Source organism: Plectropomus leopardus, chromosome 10 (assembly GCF_008729295.1).
Source record: "Plectropomus leopardus isolate mb chromosome 10, YSFRI_Pleo_2.0, whole genome shotgun sequence".
In the NCBI taxonomy this organism is placed as follows: Eukaryota; Metazoa; Chordata; class Actinopteri; order Perciformes; family Serranidae; genus Plectropomus; species Plectropomus leopardus.
This window is the reverse complement of record NC_056472.1, coordinates 11,219,955-11,238,677: the sequence shown is the minus strand read 5'-3', so window position 1 is coordinate 11,238,677 and position 18,723 is coordinate 11,219,955. Positions and strand designations below refer to the sequence as shown.

The 18,723-nt window shown below is 38.4% G+C and overlaps 3 protein-coding genes across 3 annotated transcripts in view; 1 reads left to right on the top strand and 2 right to left on the bottom strand.

The window, feature by feature from the left end:
• Positions 1 to 112: 112 nt before the first annotated feature.
• On the bottom strand, positions 113 to 11,139 carry pnkd (PNKD metallo-beta-lactamase domain containing). Its single transcript, XM_042494696.1, has 9 exons — positions 10,982 to 11,139; positions 10,375 to 10,490; positions 9,523 to 9,635; positions 8,290 to 8,348; positions 7,542 to 7,634; positions 6,772 to 6,935; positions 4,300 to 4,386; positions 3,957 to 4,072; positions 113 to 1,579 (listed from the first exon to the last, which is right to left on the bottom strand). Exons 1-9 carry the CDS (start codon positions 11,137 to 11,139, stop codon positions 1,406 to 1,408), a joined length of 1,080 nt encoding a protein of 359 aa, XP_042350630.1. The 3' UTR covers positions 113 to 1,405.
• Positions 11,140 to 12,094: 955 nt separating this feature from the next.
• Positions 12,095 to 17,955, top strand: LOC121949037 (protein lifeguard 3-like). The gene is made up of 12 exons (XM_042494625.1): positions 12,095 to 12,161; positions 13,234 to 13,518; positions 13,612 to 13,679; positions 13,794 to 13,858; positions 13,965 to 14,018; positions 14,164 to 14,214; positions 14,339 to 14,378; positions 14,534 to 14,571; positions 14,662 to 14,749; positions 15,095 to 15,190; positions 15,325 to 15,378; positions 17,400 to 17,955. Exons 2-12 carry the CDS (start codon positions 13,242 to 13,244, stop codon positions 17,547 to 17,549), a joined length of 981 nt encoding a protein of 326 aa, XP_042350559.1. The 5' UTR covers positions 12,095 to 12,161; positions 13,234 to 13,241; the 3' UTR covers positions 17,550 to 17,955.
• An 85-nt stretch (positions 17,956 to 18,040) lies between these two features.
• The window catches only part of dars1 (aspartyl-tRNA synthetase 1), a 35,695-nt gene continuing 35,012 nt past the window's right edge, over positions 18,041 to 18,723 (bottom strand). The window contains exon 18 of the mRNA XM_042494624.1: positions 18,041 to 18,617. Within this exon, the coding sequence (XP_042350558.1) occupies positions 18,526 to 18,617 (92 nt within the window). The 3' untranslated portion in view covers positions 18,041 to 18,525. The remainder of the gene's footprint in view (positions 18,618 to 18,723) is intronic.

Sequence of the window (18,723 nt, the reverse complement as noted above, 5' to 3'; positions counted from 1 at the left end):
AAAAAAGTGACACAAAAATTCAAATGTATATGGGAAGAAAGCTGTTTATTATACTGACGTTATTAGCGTCCATTGCATTGTCAAAGTATAATAAAACCTTCAATATATTAAAAATATATGTACAATTTTGTTTTCAAAAGCTTTCAAATTGGCTAGAAAAACATTCCTTCCGAAATTTTAAAGTGAGTACCACAGTCATTGTCACATTGTATTCTCCTGTTAGAAAGAAAATGAAAGATCTTTTCATCACCATCTTACCCTGAAATATTACACGTTAAACAAAAGTCAAAAAGTGATTGCAAAACAAAGTGTGTGCCGACAGGTAGCATGATTCATCATCACCCTGTGTGTTTCATTCTCTCTATTCTACAGGCTAACACAAGAAATCATCCCCTCGACAGCGATTCAGTTATATTTCAGTCAAATCCTTCACTTATGTTGCTCTTCACGTTCACACGGAACAACCATGAACACTTGAAAAACAGTTGTAAATGTTAAACAATTAGTACAGCAAAAAATAGTTTGCTGAGACGTACAAAAAAAGGGCTGAAGTAGAAAACCTCTAATGCCTGTGGGCCCCAGTGGATCTAAAAATAATAAAGTAAAATTATAAAATAGAAAATTTGATGGAGAAAAAAACATAAGCAAAACAGGGTCAGTCACCAAATCACATGGAACAATTCTTGTGAGTCAAAACTAAAATTGGCTCTTAGATCCCGCAAACAGAGATTCACATGAAGGGCAAGTACAGACTGTTTTCTGTACGTTGTGCTAACACCGACAGCAAAGACTGTCTGCCACTTGTTAAAATAACGGTACCGTTATTGCTCAAATCATAAAAAAGTCAAAGTCAAGTCCAAAAATTACAGCCTCGACAAAAGTACAGAATGTTTTCATGTTTAAAACAATGTACTAGTTCAAATAAACCAGGCTGTGCAGTAAGAAAAATACAGTATCTAGCACGCTAAATTAACCCATGTAGTATGCAGACCTGTTTCACACACCAAAATCAGAAATCTGCTCGTACCTACTTGTAAAATAACAGAGAGCTACTCATGCAAATCCACACAACTGTTTCTGTCTCTAAGTTAAAGAGGCAATAAATGAGAACTGTTTTGTCTATAAACACAACATTAGCATAATGTACAGTACGTGGAGAGGTAATTGGCTTATTGATTAGTGTCATGTAATGATGAAGTTGTGATTCTGTTGTTAGTGGTCTCTGACTCAGGTTTATAAAGGTCAAAAATTACTTAATGCCCCTTAACCGGTTTCTATGAACAGGCGTTTTTTTTCAGTACCTTTAGAGCTCTGCTCATCGTTCCTTTACAACATACCACTGTCCAGTGCGGGTGAGCTCGCTCTACTGTTCACCGGCGTTCAGCTGCTCTTTGTGTTTCCAGTACTATCTCCTGTTGTAGAGGTCTTTGCGTTTTCGCAGCTCCTCCAGCACCCGAGCCCTGAACTGGGTCCAGTCTTCATCCTGGAACTGCTGGAGGCCCAGGGCCAGATGGAGCTCAGCAGAGTGGCTGCGCAGGAAAGGATTGTACTGCCTCTCTTCTCCGATGGTGGAGGGACTCTGAAAATGAAGAGCACGTCAAAAAGCAGCCCTCCTTAAAATTGATGTGCACAGTCTCGCTCGAGCAGCCACGATGATTCACATGCCATTCATTCATTTACAGTAGAGAGTTGAGGGTAACAAGTGACTCCTGCCAACCTGAAACTGGCACTGCTTTGCATTTCTGCACCTCTGCTCTGACTCAAATGCTTCTTTCCTAAAGCTGTGGCTCTGCTGGACTCAGGCATCCTGAGTTTGAAAAGTCCAAGCTGCCATCATTTGAGTATGTGCAATAATAACTTACATGTGACTTTATTCCTGAACCAAGCTCACCATACACATCACTCCATATCTGTAATATTGCACCTTTACTGGACTTGTGCTGCTTTGCACACTTGTTATTATTGTCTTACATTTCATATTAATTATATTTTGCACTTTTATTGCTTTTCATTTTTATTGCCAATATTTGTTTGTCTTATATATCTTTTTCTCTCTTTTATTTGAGAACAGGAACCACTGGGGGCTCTATCTGAATCTGACTTTACGAGGAGACGGCTCCCCCACTCACACTCTCAACTCCCTAATTTCCCCCCTGTTCCCGCCTCCCACAGACACGTACAAACATCATCACGCGGATTTCTCCCCTCGTCCATTCATCCCTCAGCCTTCATCCTCTGATCCCTTCATCCCTCAACCCTCATCATTAATCCCAAGGGTTCCCACACATTTTCATGGACAGCATTTTCAAAGCTTTTCTGTGACTTTTCAAGGACAAATAATAAAATCTGGCTGTGTCTGCGGCACTTGCTTTCCAGTTATGCTTCTGTTCTACACACACACACACACACACACACTCAGAAGAGTCTCGCTTTCCATAACAGACGCTGCTAAACTATTCCACAAAAACATGTAACCTGTCTTAAAAGGAAAGGCTGGCCATAATTAGTCACAGAGAATGCAAGTTTTCCTTTTGTACCAAGCAAATTATTAGTTGTTTGGGTTAATTTGCTGGACTCACATCGCATGTCCTTCAATGAGATCATTGCACATCACAATGTCGACGCTGAAACGATATCATGCAGCCCTAAGTCGGCGCATATTAGAACTACGTTTTATCAACAGCTAACTCGCTGAAAATAAAATTGATTTATTAAATTACATGGAAGGTTATCCACAGAGTTACTGTAAAAAATAACTTCATTATACTCAACAAAATTCCAAGACTTTCCCAAACACTTTCAATGATTTTTATCAATTACATGGCTATTCCAGGCCTGTAAAACAAGGTTGTGAAAATCCATGACTTTTCCAGGCTTTCATGACCATGAGATCCCTGCGTCCCTTCGTCCCTCGACCCTCATCCATTCATTCCTCAGCCCTCACCCTCTGATCTCTTTCATCTCTCAACCATCATCCATTCATACCCTCATCCTTCACCTCCCATACCTATATCCCTGGACTCTCATCATTCAGCCCTCATCCCTTCATCCCCTCATTCTTTCATCCCTAGACCCTTAACCTTTCAAATGTCATCCGTCATCCTTTCATCCACATCCCTTCATCCCTGGTCCCTCATTCTTTCATCCTCTAACCTTTCCTCCGATCCATTACACAATGAACTAAAAACTGAATCTTTATCTTTGTTGTTGTGGTGTTTGTTGGTAAACAATCTTTGATGTAATTTGTGCCTTATTTCATTTTTGAAAATCTGTGATAAGTATTTAATACAATGAACCATTTGAGGCTCACACAACTACAATGATGTTGTGTTTGCATAGTGACAATAAAGTTTTAAATCTTGAAACTACCCTAGATCACAGAATATAAAAGCAACCTGAAACAAAAAGTTCAAGTGTTTTGGGAATTTTTGCTATCATATTTAATGTAAAGCACTCCCACCTTATCTTGCTAATGATATCCAGGAAAGTAGCAGTGTTTAATTAAAAGCTGGCAAAAACTCAATCGTTAGTAGTTGACTTCCATTTAGCTGCTTCAGTTTTAGGGTCCTGGTGCCGGCTCACTGTCACATCTTACTGGGACACCTGAATACAACAGTTAAAGCTATCAGTAACACCTGAGCTTTTCTAAGAAGAGCCAAAATGTTTGCCGTACAAAAACTGCAAATGTGTGAAACTGCCTTAAGCGCCATGCTGTATAGATATCAGATAAAAACTAATCTAAATTCAGGAAAGGCACTTCACTCAGCAGTGACCCTGTGCTCTGCTGCAGACTGTATCACAGATGAGACTGGAGCCTGGAAGAGGAGCACTCGGGCACTGACAACACATACACTGTAGGCAGGTGATAAACCCTTCTTCCCAGGTGCTGGACAACATGAATCCTCTCTGGAACAGAGTGCTACAGAGGCATAACAATGGCAATATATCATTCTCACCGTGCACAGCTTCTGGCCTCGCTGCAGCAGCACCCACTGATATTTGTTTTCCCTGGCAGCGTTGCGAGGCTCAACCTCAGCAGCAAACAGTAGGTTATCCTCTGCATACTCATGACCTGGGGGATAGCCAGTGGACACAAAAATCAAAAAATCCCGCCCACACACATCACCACACCTAGATTCTAAAGAAATCACCACACAATAGGAATATGACTGCTGAACTGCATCCATAAAAGTACGGAAATCATTAAGCACATTCAAGCCACTACTACAGTCTACATCCCATAGGCACTGACACACCTGTCTGACAGTGAGTCTCTGACAACTGAGAAGATTTTCTTACCAGGCCATAATAGAGTATCATCACTCAAGGAGGAGACTGTGTCCAAAGATGACAGCATAGTTGTGGCACTGCCTTCAAACATCCTCCCTGGAAAATAACAAGAACAGCTTTTATTCAGCTAAAGTTAACCGGGTATCTGCAAGTGTTACATTTGGATTTTAAATGAATGTACAACAAATTGGTTGGTTCTTGCTAAGAAATACAACCCATTTCTGATTCATCGGAGGTAATGGATGATTAATAATCTAAACTGTAAATGAGAAATAAAAGAAAAGGCCCATTAAGCATTGTTTAATAAAGCTGGTTGTGTGCTACTGTAACTGTTCTGCAGAGGAGCACAAACAACGCTGATATTATATAATGAACAAAGCAAGACCTCTAATGAAAATATTTTGGATATATTTTATAAGAGTTTTAATTTCAGTAATTCTTCACTTTTTTATGATGTCTTAGAGATCTGTGGATTTCATGAAATTAAATTCCTCATAGCCACGAGGGAACAGAGTAGGAAAAGCAATAACCATATTAGTAGAAATGAGATTAAAAGCACAACAAACAAAAGTAAGTATTCAACATTAGCCATGCCGTAAAGACACTTACAGACTATGTTAAATTGGGATTAGCAAAGCCAAACTAATTGGCATGCTTGGATGGCATACAAAGAGGGACGATGTGCATGCAACTGTAGTGGTCACTGGAGATGACAGTGACGTGCATTCATTGTGTGCTGGTCATGCTGCTCAAAGCGTCAAAAGTAGGCATATGAACCAGAGCCACTGATTCAAATGCATTCCCTGTTTGAGACAGATGGCAGCTGTAGAAAACAACTGGGCTTGATGTCTATGGTTTCGGTAAGCCACGTGGTGTTTTCCAGCCCAGTCACCAGACTGAAATGTTGGCATTGTGTGTTTTGTCAAAGCACGAATATGTTACATTTGTACATTTCACACAATCAACATTTTTAAAGTGACATCCTTCACATTATTTGTCCATCTCTGAAGACAGGCCCAAAAGCATGCCCCACCGTGATGTCTCACCGACCGCAGCCAATACCCGACACCCCCCCCTTCTCCCTCTGAACACAAGCGTGTGTGTTGTGAGACTCAACTCACCTCTGTCTGTGCAGGAGACCAGAGACAAAGGCATTTTTAAAGTCTCTCCAGGTTCAGCTTTCACTTATTTTGTAGCTTTAAAGTTAATCTCTGTGGTTTGGAGTTTAGTATCTCCTGCATCATACTTCAGATATCTGCTCTATGTTACTGTTTCATGTTCGCTTTCAGCTGTACAGGAGTCTGTTTAGTAAGTGCTGATTAAAACTCAACATTTCCTTATTTTGCTGCTTCAAAACAAAAGCCTTTATATGACAAATAAAATCTATAGGACATGAAATGTGTTTGTAATCAAAGGGAAACTTTGATAGCATTTCTTCAATAAAAACAAGTCTAGTTATACTGTAGGGAGGACAGTAAGAGCAGAAACAGCTACAGTGAGATGTTACGTGAAGAGCTGTGTAGGCTCTTACTGCACCTCTGCAAACAGCCTTCCAGCAGGTAGACTTCTTTTACCTGCCTTGAGTGTGTTGTAAAACACTTGCAGCATATAACAAGAGACCTCTAGCTGTGGATCAGCCTGCTGCTTTTAAACACACACCCTCAAGTGGGTAGCCCTGTTGGAATGGAGACGCAAATTCTCGCCAAGCTGTGCTGATTTGCTGAGTCAAACCGAGTCAAGCCTCGCCAGCTATGTTTTATAAGACAAAACCATATATTTTAAGCCAAAACTTTTTTCTAACCCGAACCATGTGACTTTTTTAGCTTAAATCTCACCTCACACTGACCGCAGTGTTGTCATAATAAAAAACATTAGGAACTGAAATGTAAAGAATCATAAAGTTTCAACATATCTGATACATATGAAACGTACAAATGTAACATATCTTTGGTTTGCAAAAATGTGCGATAACAACTTTTATTCTCGCGACTGGGTTGCATCTGCACAGATAAGATTCTCCCATAAATGCCATAATACAGACAGCTCATTAGCACTCTACCTTTGTGTTCGCAGACCCCTGTTTTTCTGGTTGACCAGATGATGTGTTGCTATGGATATCATTCAAGATTATAACCTATTAAAACATTAACTTCATTTTTCAGTCACATCCACTTGTCTGCGGGTAAATCTCTGCATGAGGACAACTGAGGCATTTTTTTGTCACTAACTGTTGAGAACATTACGCCTATATAGCTTATCGCTGACAAACAGACTATTCAATATCTCCTTACAGTCAATCAATGGCCATTTAACATTGCTCACAAAAACCCACATGACTATCCATCAAACAGACAAATCACAGAGGCCTCTGTTGTGTTTTTTCTATGTCACTTTTGTTACACATAAAGTCATGAGCTGCTGTGAACCACAATGTCAGTTCTATATGAATATTTCTGTAAATGCCTTTCTGTTGTAACTCACCACATCCTGAGAGGAACACCAGGTCACCAGAAAAGAGGCTGCAGGGGGCGTCAACTGCCCGGCCGTCCAGGAGGTAGATCATGTGGCCCACTGTGTGTCCAGGTGTGAAGAGGGCTTTAAAGTGCATGCGGCCAACTGTTATTGAGTCCTTATGTGAGAGAGGGCTACAGACACAGAAACAATGCAGGAAAAATGTAGGTGAAAGTAGAGTTATTATGACAGTTACCTGATAGGCATAAAGGAGCATTGAGAAGTAAGTTTAGGGCAAAGTGATTTATTTTTATACATAGAAATGTATAAGTAAATAAAAAACATGTGCAGTGTCGCTACAATATAAAAATACTTCTTCTCTGGAATAATACTGCCATTAAAATGCACTTGCTAAACAAATGGGTTAACAACTAGTTTACTAGTTCATGTAGTGAAATCTTGTCATTTTGTAAAATACTCCTTAGTCCAGTGGTTTGGAAGATATCCAACAAAGTATGGCCTCATTCTCAGGCCAAAGCCTCCCTAAGGAATAATGGAGCAGTTTATCATACCATGATAATGTACCATGAAGTCAGCTGCTACTACTGCTGACAAGACTACCAAGCTGCCTGTCTACTTGTGTATGTACACTGAGAGCAGCTAAAGACAGGAAACTAATTCCTTGTATGTACAAACATTCCTGGCCAATAAAGCTGATCCTAATTCTGAAGACAGCACTCAGTACAGTCAGAGTGATTCTGTGGGAAGCATTATGCTACAGTGTGCGAGCGGGGACTTACTGCGTGAGGCCAGGAATGTTATCAGCTCCGTTTCCATAAACTCTGCATGAGCTGTGAAGCCTTTTCAACCCTTTGTTTCCCCCACTGTGATCCCTGTAAAAGGAACAGACAGCAGAGGCTTGACAGTACTGTGGACACTATAGAAAACTGTGCATTTGTTTTGGCCTGAAATCTATACTAGACACTATTACCAAATATTATTCTAGTTTAAGTGTATAGAGAGGACTTTGCGATATGGACAAAAATCAAATATTACAATATTTTTCAATGAATACCTTGATATTGATATTGCACAGATATGCAGGGTTGACTATTGGTGCTTTCACAAAATATTCACACGATTAAATTCGAATAAATAATCATCAATAATGTGGATATAATGACTAAGTGGGAGAAGGCAAATGATAAAACAACTAGAACAGTCTGTTTAGTTTAAAAAAAATTACATCACTTTGCTGAAATGCAGCTTTTTAAACCAGGAAGACACAATATTTTGACATCCAAAACCTAAGACGACGTCTAGTCTCATATCAGGATATCAGTATGTTGCCCAGCCGTATGTATAAATGTCCGTTTTCAACTTTACTAACATAAATGTGGGTGTTTCCCTTAGAATGGCAACGTGTTAAAAATGTGAACCCCAGCAATTATTTGTTTACCTATACTCCCTTGACACAGCACACAGTTTTTATGTAGTAGTAGTTGTTTTTTTAAGTAATAATACATGCATCAAAACTGTTAAACTCACCAATGCTTGTGTGTACAGAGAATTGCCTCTAAAGTCACTCCCTCTTCCTCAAGAACTGCCTGGAAAAAATAGATGCGCTATTACAACCTTCGATCACCATATGAAACAACACTTCGGCTGCATTTTATTCAAAAGCACACGGAGCTGCTAATACTTCAGACTGCTGACACAGTAGTAGTTTTACTTGCATGCTTTTTATGGATGCTACTGCAAATGTACAAACCACAGCTATTTTCAATCAACAGCTGTAGCTGTAGTCAAATACCTGTAATTGTAAGGCAACAACAAAAAGAACAGAAAGCCATGGCTGTCACAGAGTTACTTTAAGTTTGTGAGCATCATAAAAGTGGCTGTGGTCAAACAGAGGAGTTTCTTTTTGTTTGGGACTCATTTATGTCCTTTTTGGCCAAAGAGGCATGTATCGCTGACTGACAGGGAGATGTTATATGGATAACATAAAAGCATTGATCCTGCCTTTTTTTTAAATCTCATTTTATTTTATTTCTTTGACTTTTGTTGTAGTATTACTTACTATTCTGTGTTTTTATTAATTAATTTGTTTTTATTTCTATTCTATATTCTATGTTGATTTGTAATCTATTATTATTATTATCATAATCATAATTGTTATTGTCATTGTTCATTTTCTTTTCTTTGTCTGTGAGAGTGTGTGTGTTTATTTGTATATTGATGTGCATTTTTTTTATGTGCTGTTGAAACTGCCATTAAAATATTGTTTAAAAAAAGTTGTTTGTGGTCAGGAATTATTATTACACACAAGACCAATTTTCCATTTACTTTGTACCTATTTATTTGCACTGCTCCTTTTCAATGAGCCATTTCTGTAATATAACCAAATTGTTAGTGCATCAATCTTATCAATCTTAAGTGCTGTATCTTATCATATATATCTTATCCAATGAATTTTTGATTTTAGTTCATGTCTAGTCTCTTTTATGTAAAACTGATCCAACCCTTGACAGCACTTTTAAGGTGTGGTGCACCTACAAAACATTACTGACAAAGAGCCAAAGCCATATATTTTCTAACACTGGTGTTGCAATGAGAGCAAATATTTGGCGTGTCTCAACTTTTTCTGCAGCGATGTATTGTTCTGCAAGCCAAGTCAAGCTGCCCCTGCTTGCAACATAGAGGGCTATCTGCATGAGAAAATGTAAGGCTTTTAAGAGATATCTAGATACAAAGCACAAAACTGACAGTAGAAGAATTCACCTGAACTGACTGAGGGTCTGCAGGGTCGACAACAACTGCAACACTGGAGGCTGTGTCGATCACAAGATAGCTGTAGTTGTCTGACAGTACTGGGATGGGAATTATTTTGATACCTGTGGGCAGACAGAGAATCATAAATTAAGGATTCAGGACAATATTATTATTTTTTGTTTAGAATGGTAGAAGTGGACATGTAGTGGTTAAAAGGTATACATATTAGTGCTACACAATTAAAGGAGATATTATCAAAATTGTAATAAGGCCAAGTGCAATATCCAAATCACAGGAGCTGCGATTTTTGATAAAGGTAAAGAGATGCCCTGGCCTGCAAGTCGTATTACAGACATAAGGGAGCATGCTTGTTTGGCACAGACCCATTATATATATATATATATATATATATTTTTTTTTTTTTTTAATTGAAAATTAGACAAAAATACCATTCTTACAAAATTGTGACTCATGTCCCAATTGCAATATCTGTTTAAATAACTGCCGTATGATTACATTTTGCATAACATACAGCCCAAATACATAATGTCCATAGTTCGTTTTTTTGTTTTTCTTGTGTAGCATAAAGGGGACTAGAACTGTATTTTGTTGTGCAACCCTGTGTTTTGCAATGACAATAAATTAACCTTAAACTTGAATGTCTTGAAATTATAGCACCTTTGTACTTCTAGTAATAAATAAGTACAGTACATCTTGTACAACAAATGCACTATGTTTGACCAATCAACAGGGCCTCTCTGTTTTGGGGGATGACGCTCAGCATTTCCCTACAATAACTGAGAAATATATGAGCAACACTGTATGTTCATGACAAACTGTGAATGTCAGACTGCTGCATACCATTGAACTCCATGGGCTGAGCTGTCGAGTGTCCTGCAGGGTAATGTTCTCGGGCTTTCCTCATTTGTCTCTTGTAGTACATGTAGCCAAGTCTGGTCCTGGTGTAGAGTGTGTACCTGGGAAACCGTTCAAAAGCCCATTAAACACAGTGTCTAGCAACGATATTGGATGATGCTTACCCTAACATATAGTCACCATCATTTCGGAGACAAGAGATTACTCAAGTGAAACATCTGCAAATTTAACACGGTGCTAACTAGCCACATTAGCTAAAAATGTAGACAAACAATTACACCCAGCTGCGCTAAATATGATCATTTCAGCATGTTATTAGATACATGGCCGTCAAAACATACATTTGTGGTTGTTTTATATGCCGAATGAAACAGTGGCTGTAATAGTTTCAGGATATGCTTTCACCAAAATATCAGAATAACGTCCTTTTGTCAAATGGCTGAGCAAATTAAAATTTTAAGATATTTGAAAGCAGTTTGGTGGGACGGCCTCCCTTGGTAAAAATGGCTAGATGTTGCTCGGCTACGCTAACGAGAATCACCGCGATGCCAACAAAATATTGTTTAATTAAGGAAGCTCATTTTATACTCACGCGATTCGGAACAACGGCTTCTCCGTGCGGGCCATTATTTTGCCTAACAATTTTCTCCACAGCACTTGTCCTTTACGTCTGTAGCGGACACATAAACATAAGACACACAAGAAAGATGCAGCAGCTACCAGCGTTACCATCCAGTCAGGAAGCGCCATAGCCTCTGAGCGCAGCGTAATGACGTATCGCGCCAAGCCCGGAAGCGGGGAGGTAAATAAATAAACAATACATATTCTTATAAATAGAATTTTACATCTTCTTGTTTATCACTTCATTTCATATAGAAAATTCTACATCCACTAATGCAAACACCCTGAAACGATGCCACACATACAACGACTGAAAATGAGACACTAAGTCATTACATGGACTGAGGAATAGTAAAGTAATAGAAAAATAGAAATTTGTAAAGCCGTAAATATAATCTTTAATGCCTTTATTGCTTTTTAAAATACCCCATATGTACGCCTATATATAGTTATCATGATGATGATGATGGCGATAATGATTATGCTATTATTATTATTATTATTATTATTATTATTATTATTATTATTATCATTATTATTATTATTATCTCAAATTAAAGTTAGTTCTATAGATGTAAAGGCACATACTTAATTTTCAAATATTAAGACATAAGTCCAGCATTTACTAATTTATGTTAGGCCTACATGTACGACTTAATTCACCCTTAATGAATTATTTGTAAACGGCGTGAATATTCAATCAAGCCAAGTTTCAGTCAACTTCTCAATAATTTAGTGACGCCTTACGTTCCAAGTGGGACATTGATTAATAAAAAGGCTGTAGCTTAAAGTTATACATACAGTAGGTTGTCTATTAATCACATTTGGGTCATCTTGTTGGATGAATATACAGTAGTTGTTTGGAAAAACAATATTCTCAGAAAACCTGTGTAAAAAGATTAAAAATCAACTCAGCGTTAGGATTAGTGTTTTGTAAGACTCAGCAGTCTGTGGTCGTTATTTTCAGTTATAGGCTTTTTATTTTTATTGTTTTAAATAGGAGCCTAAACAAACATGCTTTCAGTAACCGTGTAAGTTTCAGTGAACATATCCCATTACAATGATGACACTCTTCTGTAGTGCAAGTCTGCAAACCTCCAAGGAGAGAAAGGACAGAAGGGAACGGTGCTCCCATCTCAGGCTAAAGCCAGGTAAGTAACATTTCTTTCTTTCTTTCATTTTGTTTTGTTTATATGTTTTTATTTGTGTCATTTTTCTCCTGGATTTTTCCAGAATGACCTGGTGTTATTTATAGCTTATTACTTTGTGCATGGACATAGTTTTTTCCAGCAGATAATTAATAACCTACAGAAATCTGGATTGTTACCTTTGTTACAAAGTGGTTTTAATTCTGCTGTATGATATGTGTGACATAATAAGCAGATTCAATTTAGGCTACTAATTCTGACCATAGGTATGGTATTAACAACAGTAACAGTATATATATAGCAAATGTATCACTTAATAATCTAACAACAATCAGTGATCAAAAGATTTTTTTTTGAAGAATTCTTTGCATAGAAGGCCAAATCAACCATTTGGTAGAACATGTTTTTTTCATTTATTTTTTTTAAATTGACCTTTTTTTAAATTTTTATTTTTTTAATTTTTTTTTGTATAAAGTCACATCAGTTTGTACTCTAAAACTATAACATGCCAACCTCTGAAAATGCCACCAAACTGAGCCCTCAAGTCTGGAGCGACTTTTTTTTAACTTCTCATAGGAGGCGAACTGAGAAGTTAGACTGTTTAAAGACACAGTGACATCTTATGGATTTTTTTTTTTTTGGCTCAATATAGGTAAACTGAATGGTAGAGATAGCTCGATCAATTTTTCAGTTTTGTATTTTTCCTTTTTCTTTGTTGTTTACTGTACTATGTAAAGCGTCAATAGGTCTTGTGAAAGGTGCTGTATAAATCCAAGCTATTATTATTATTATTATTATTATTATTATTATTATTATTATTTATTTATATTATTATTATTATTATTATCATCATCATCATCATTGTTATTACTATTATTACTATTATTGATGTTATTATTATTATTATTATTATTCAGGTTGAGTTAAATTCAACACATTTTTCTTTAAGATTTAGTGTGTCAAAATGGGCACTACCTAACTGTTAAGCAGGACATTAAAGGGATAACACACTGACTGGCCAGATTTAAGGAGTAACAGTTTGATGTAGCTCATCACCACTCATCCTTTCCTCAAGGTAAAATCATGACGTCTAAAACAGATAATCCTCCACCCTACGAGGATGCGCTGCACCATCCTAAGTATGGAAACTACCCCCAGCAGCCACAGCAGCATGGCTCCTCTCTTCCACCACCTCCATCTTACAGCCCCAGTCCAGGAATTTGCCACGGCCCGCCTGGTTACTGGGGCCAGGAGGGCGTCTACCCGCCAGCTGGGATGTGGGCAGCCCCTGGCTTCTCTCCATCTGTAGTGCCCACCACAATACCAACTCTGTCTGCTGGAGTGCCTGCACCCAACCAAGGTTCTGAGGAAATTAAAAAGGACTTTATTCAGTCACATCTTGCATTATATTAAGATTAGAAGTTCAATAAATATGTTATTCCTATTTCTGCAGGAGACATGGATGATTTTATGAGCTCACAGTGGGAAAGCACAGCTATTCGGCATGCCTTCATTAAAAAGGTAAGGACTTTTACTGTATGTGTATCTGCTCAGCGTTCCATTGACAATCCTGTAGCCACTAAAATGTTTTCTTGTGTGCTCAACAGAACTGCTTCATTTTGTGTTTGTGGGCAGGTTTACTTAATTTTAACAGCACAGCTTGCCGTCACCCTCTCGGTTGTTGCTGTCTTTACGTTTGTGTAAGTGTCCCTGTTCATCCCAGTCTAATATTCCAGAGTTTCATGTATCTAATGGAGCGTGAGGAACATATTACTCAGTGATCCCTTATGTCTGTGCCTTTCATAGTCACCCAGTGAGGCTGTTTGTGATCAGATACCCCGGCATCTACTGGGCATCTTTGTGAGTTACACTCTAGGAACTTTCAGTGCAATTAGATTAAAAAAAAAAAAAAAACATAAACAAAGCTGCTCCCCAGAATCAACAGTATTCTCAGTGCTATTATTCTCATCATGACATGCTGTTATTGCGGTTTATCTCTCCGTAGTGTGGTGTATTTTTTGGTTTACTGCATTCTCGTCTGCTGCAAAGGGCCGAGGTAAGCACGGCCTTTCTGAACAAATTAGAAAATACTTTATGATAATGTTATGTCTAATGTAAGTATTCATAATAATGCTTCTGTTTGCATGCAATTTAAAATATTCATCACAATTTGTGTTCAGGAGGCGTTTTCCATGGAATCTTGTGTTGCTGGGAGTTTTTGTAAGTATTTCTTGTTAGAGTCTGAAGCCAGTTTTGGGTATGGTCCACCAGATCCATATGGCCAAACTAAGAAAACATTTTGAGGAGTGACTGGAATAATAAATCAAAAAACAAAGGTTCAAACACACTCACTGTTCTCATATTTTATCTTGCAGACTCTCGCCTTGTCTTACATGGCTGGAACAATTTCGAGGTCTGGCTCCAACTCAGGCAGCACACAAACATTTTGATATTACACCCTGTGATATTATTGTGCTTTAATCACTGTTTGTGCCTTTTACAGCTATTATGAAACAAAGGCAGTGTTAATCGCTATGGGAATAACGGCATTAGTTTGCATAGCTGTCACAATCTTCTGCTTCCAAACCAAGGTAGATGGAGACATAAACTCTGTCGCTCTGTAGCTCAGTAGCCCGTGGCTTGTCAGAGGATGTCTTTGTTGTCAGTGTAAAAGAACGCCTTTGTCTCGCATTACAATAGGGCACTGAGTTCCTTTAAATATTTATAACATTTTGGGATAAGATGTGAATCCAGCTTCTCTGTCTGATGCAACTCCAGATGAATAAGTTACATTTTTTAGCTGGCACGTCCGCCCAACGATTATTTTATTTATTTTTATTCTGACACAGTTTCAAATGATCTTGACTGCTGTTCTGTGTGGCTTGAAGCGTATTAACTTCGCTTTCATCCCACTAATGACTTGTTTCTCATCACAGGTGGACTTCACCTCCTGCGGGGGGTTTCTCTGCATCGCCTCCATCGTGCTCATGGTTATTGGGATTGTCACGGCCATCGTCCTTTCCTTCCAATATGTGAGGCCTCTTTGGTCCTGTTCTTTCAATTATCCTGTCTACTCGTGTTTCCCAGTGTGAGGAGTAGCAACTCAGTAGGGTGTATCTCTGTGGCTGATTTCACATTCACAGGCCCTTCTTATGTCACTCAACAGGTTCCTTGGCTGCATATGCTGTATGCTGCAATTGGAGCCATCCTTTACACTCTGGTGAGTGTACACTCATAAATTTAAGGGGAGCCTGGTATTTATTACAAAGTTATCCTTGAATAACAACAAGAGACATAATGGTCCTTACTCCCAATACGATACAATACATAACAATGCATCATTGTTCATTATGCTGAGAATTGAATACATGGAAGATGGACATGGATAGGACTGTGAACAATTTTCATAGCAATCTGCCTATATATTTATGCAATGTCATCTGCGGTAAATAAGTGCTTTGAGAGAGTGTTGCAAAATGAAAAGGGTTCATTGTTTGGCAATATTAAACATGATCAGTGACTTTCATGGCAATCTTCCTACTACATTTTGATAGTTTTAGCTATGTTCAAGGCATGGCTTGAGGGGTGGCTATTTTGGTCCAGAATGGATTATCTCAACAACTATTGGATTTATTTTCCTCAAATTTTATGCAGACATTTATTGTTGCCGGGCAGTGTATCCCAAATTACTTTGGTTTTCCCTGCCTTTTCCTCTACCACCACTTACAAGGCAAATGTTCACTTAACCAGTAAAATATTTGGAACAAAAATGTGTACATACAATGTTCCCAGAGGATGTATCTACATGACCTTGGCTTGACTGTTAGTGTTGGTTTTGAATGAAATGTTTCAGAAAGTATTGGATGCCATGACATTCATGTTACCCTCAGGGTGATTTGTAATAACTTTGGTGAGACTTTTTCTTTTGCATCATCATGTCAAAAATTTTAATGACCAAATACCTTTAAAATGGCACTCCAATCAGCCTCATATGCTAACACGAACAAGAATCATTCGCATGATAGCACTTAGTTCAAAGCACTGCTGCACTGCAAGTCTCACAGAGCCACTAGTGTGACTCTTAGGGTGCTTTTAATTTGGCTAACTTATGCTTCATTGCATGCTCCGAGGCTATTCAGTGCGGGCTGGGACTCGCTCTTTGACTCCATGAAAGCTGTGGTGTGTTAAACATGCACAATATAACTAGAGCTGTGATGTTGGAGGGTTACAGCAGATGGTGCCAGAAATAAAGGGATGCTATCTGCTCAGGTGCTCTTTGGGTGCGCTCCCTGTAGCCTTTTTTAGTACCCTCGGCCTGTCAGAACTTTTCAGATACACTGAAACAGATGGCAGCCGAGACACAATTAACATTTAAATATAGAAAGCATTTGTTTATGGTCTTTTATGAACGACCTTTGAGTTACTGCAGAATAGTAATTTTCACCCATATCATTTTATTTTTTGTGTAAATACATATCCCGGCCCAAGGTCGACTGTGGAGTGGACGCCTCAGTGAAACTGATTCTTCATCTCCATCTTCTATTATAGTGTGCCGGCTATTGGGCCTTTTGGCAAGAACGGGCCAGATTTTACTTCACATGTGATTTTAATTTCATGATGCAACATGACGCTGTGACTTGTCCTTTTTTTTTTAAACCTTCTCATGTTCTTTCCTTTTATGACCCGGAAATCATTTCACGCTCTGCCATCACGAAGGATCGCCCAATTCCTTAAATGTTCCTCAAGGAGTGAGGAAGCTTTTTGATGAGCTTAGAGCAAAGAAACAGGGAGGAAATAAGACGTCAGGAGGATACACGTTAGCATATAGTCTTACTTGTGTCTAGGTGGAAACAAGGAAGTAATCAAGGAGATGTCAGGGGGGTCACAAAAACATTTAGATTCAGTCAAACAGGAAACAAAAAAAATCAATATTATTATATTATGGCAATCTAACCAGCTGTGTTGAGATAACCTGTCTTGGACCAAAGTGTTAAACACACAGCAACTGAGTAACGGTACTAAAACAGTTTAAGTATCTGCACATAATGATCTTTATATGTGACTTAATGCTTGTGACTATGTTTAGCAGAATACAGTAAAAATGCATATAAAGGTTTGCCAGCTGTTGTTAAAATCTGTGATGGTTTATATCCGCATCCTGCAACAAAGACAGTTTAATCAGACACATATTCTCTTTTTTTGTTACTTAACTTTGTCCTATCTTCTTCTCCTCTGTGCTAGTTTTTAGTATACAACACCCAGCTTCTCATTGGAAATCGGGAGTTGGCTATCAGCCCAGAGGAGTACATCTTCGGAGCGCTCTCTCTTTACATCGACATTGTTCACATTTTCCTCTTCATTCTTCAAGTGACTGGAGCTGTGACTGAATAAGCCCCACGGTTCGAGAGCGTCTACTCGGCTAAAAGTCTGGACTTACAGGATATCGCGTTTGACGTTAAACATAATGCTACATGTACACAAGTGTGTCAGTTAGGATGTTTCATTACTAGCTATATCAATGTTGAAACTCCAAACTACTAAATGAGCTATACATAAAGTATTTTTTTTTTACATCAGTAACACTTGAGCACTTTTGTTTATTCTTGCACTGCACAATGCAGGACAGTGAAAGTCTTGTAATTACCTGTAAATGAAGAGAGAAACTAAAGCATATGTATGATTGTTATTTATATTTTGTCTTGCCTTTTTGTTTCAGCTAGTGGCATTTAAGTAGCCATGATAGTTTATGTTGAACCTTTACTGGAACAGACATAAAATGTGCATGTTAAACAATGCATTAGTATTTGAACTCTAACTTGTATAAAACGTTGTAATTACTGAATTTGGAGGCAAAACGTATTCAAAAAATGGAAACCAAGTAGTTGATGGTTTTAGAAGTTTTATTATTATTTGTGTATAGTCGTCTAATGACATACAAAACACCTGATGTTACAGGCATACTGCTGGAGACCACAATCATTAGTCGTTAGTCGTCTGTGCTGGTAGTAGGAGGGTCTCAGATCTATATTCAGGTAGTTGTTAACATCTCCATAGAAAAGAACTCAGACTGACAATGACTCAATTAAAATATGGATTAAGTGTGTGCAGCTTTACAGTAACTACCTTAAATCACTGGCCAACTCCCTTCTCCCTGTTATGTATGTTATTTGTTGTTGTGAGACAACAATGTACACCAATCAATAAAGTACACCCTATTGTTGCTTCATTCTGTCATCCTAATGGTTAATCATAGTGGCACGTTAGAGTCATAGGGTGGCACCAGCTCCTATACTCTCTCCCTTTCCGACTGTGGATTAGTATTGTTTCCCGTCACCAGCATCTGCTTTTGTCCATGTAGCTTGAGGGTTCAAGGTGTCAGGCGCTTTGGGTCACGTGGGAACATGGAGGTCTGCCGCACGTTGTGGAGACCCAGGTACAGCATGCAGACTCTCTCCAGGCCTGTGAGGGATGCCAGTTAAATCTTTTAGCAAATATTTGTTTTTTTCCATTAAAGGGACAGTTCACCCAAAATAAAAAAATACATGTCTGCTTTCTCTCCAATATA

Excerpts from the sequence above, each read along its gene's own strand:
- pnkd (XM_042494696.1), bottom strand. The coding sequence starts at position 11,139 with ATGGCGCTTCCTGACTGGATGGTAACGCTGGTAGCTGCTGCATCTTTC. Across the intron at positions 7,635-8,289 it reads CTCTGTACACACAAGCATTG|GGATCACAGTGGGGGAAACA; the intron begins GTGAGTTTAACA and ends TTCCTTTTACAG. Across the intron at positions 4,387-6,771 it reads GGTGTTCCTCTCAGGATGTG|GGAGGATGTTTGAAGGCAGT; the intron begins GTGAGTTACAAC and ends GTTATTTTCCAG.
- LOC121949037 (XM_042494625.1), top strand. The coding sequence starts at position 13,242 with ATGACGTCTAAAACAGATAATCCTCCACCCTACGAGGATGCGCTGCAC. Across the intron at positions 14,379-14,533 it reads TTGTGTTGCTGGGAGTTTTT|ACTCTCGCCTTGTCTTACAT; the intron begins GTAAGTATTTCT and ends TTTATCTTGCAG. Across the intron at positions 14,572-14,661 it reads ATGGCTGGAACAATTTCGAG|CTATTATGAAACAAAGGCAG; the intron begins GTCTGGCTCCAA and ends TGCCTTTTACAG.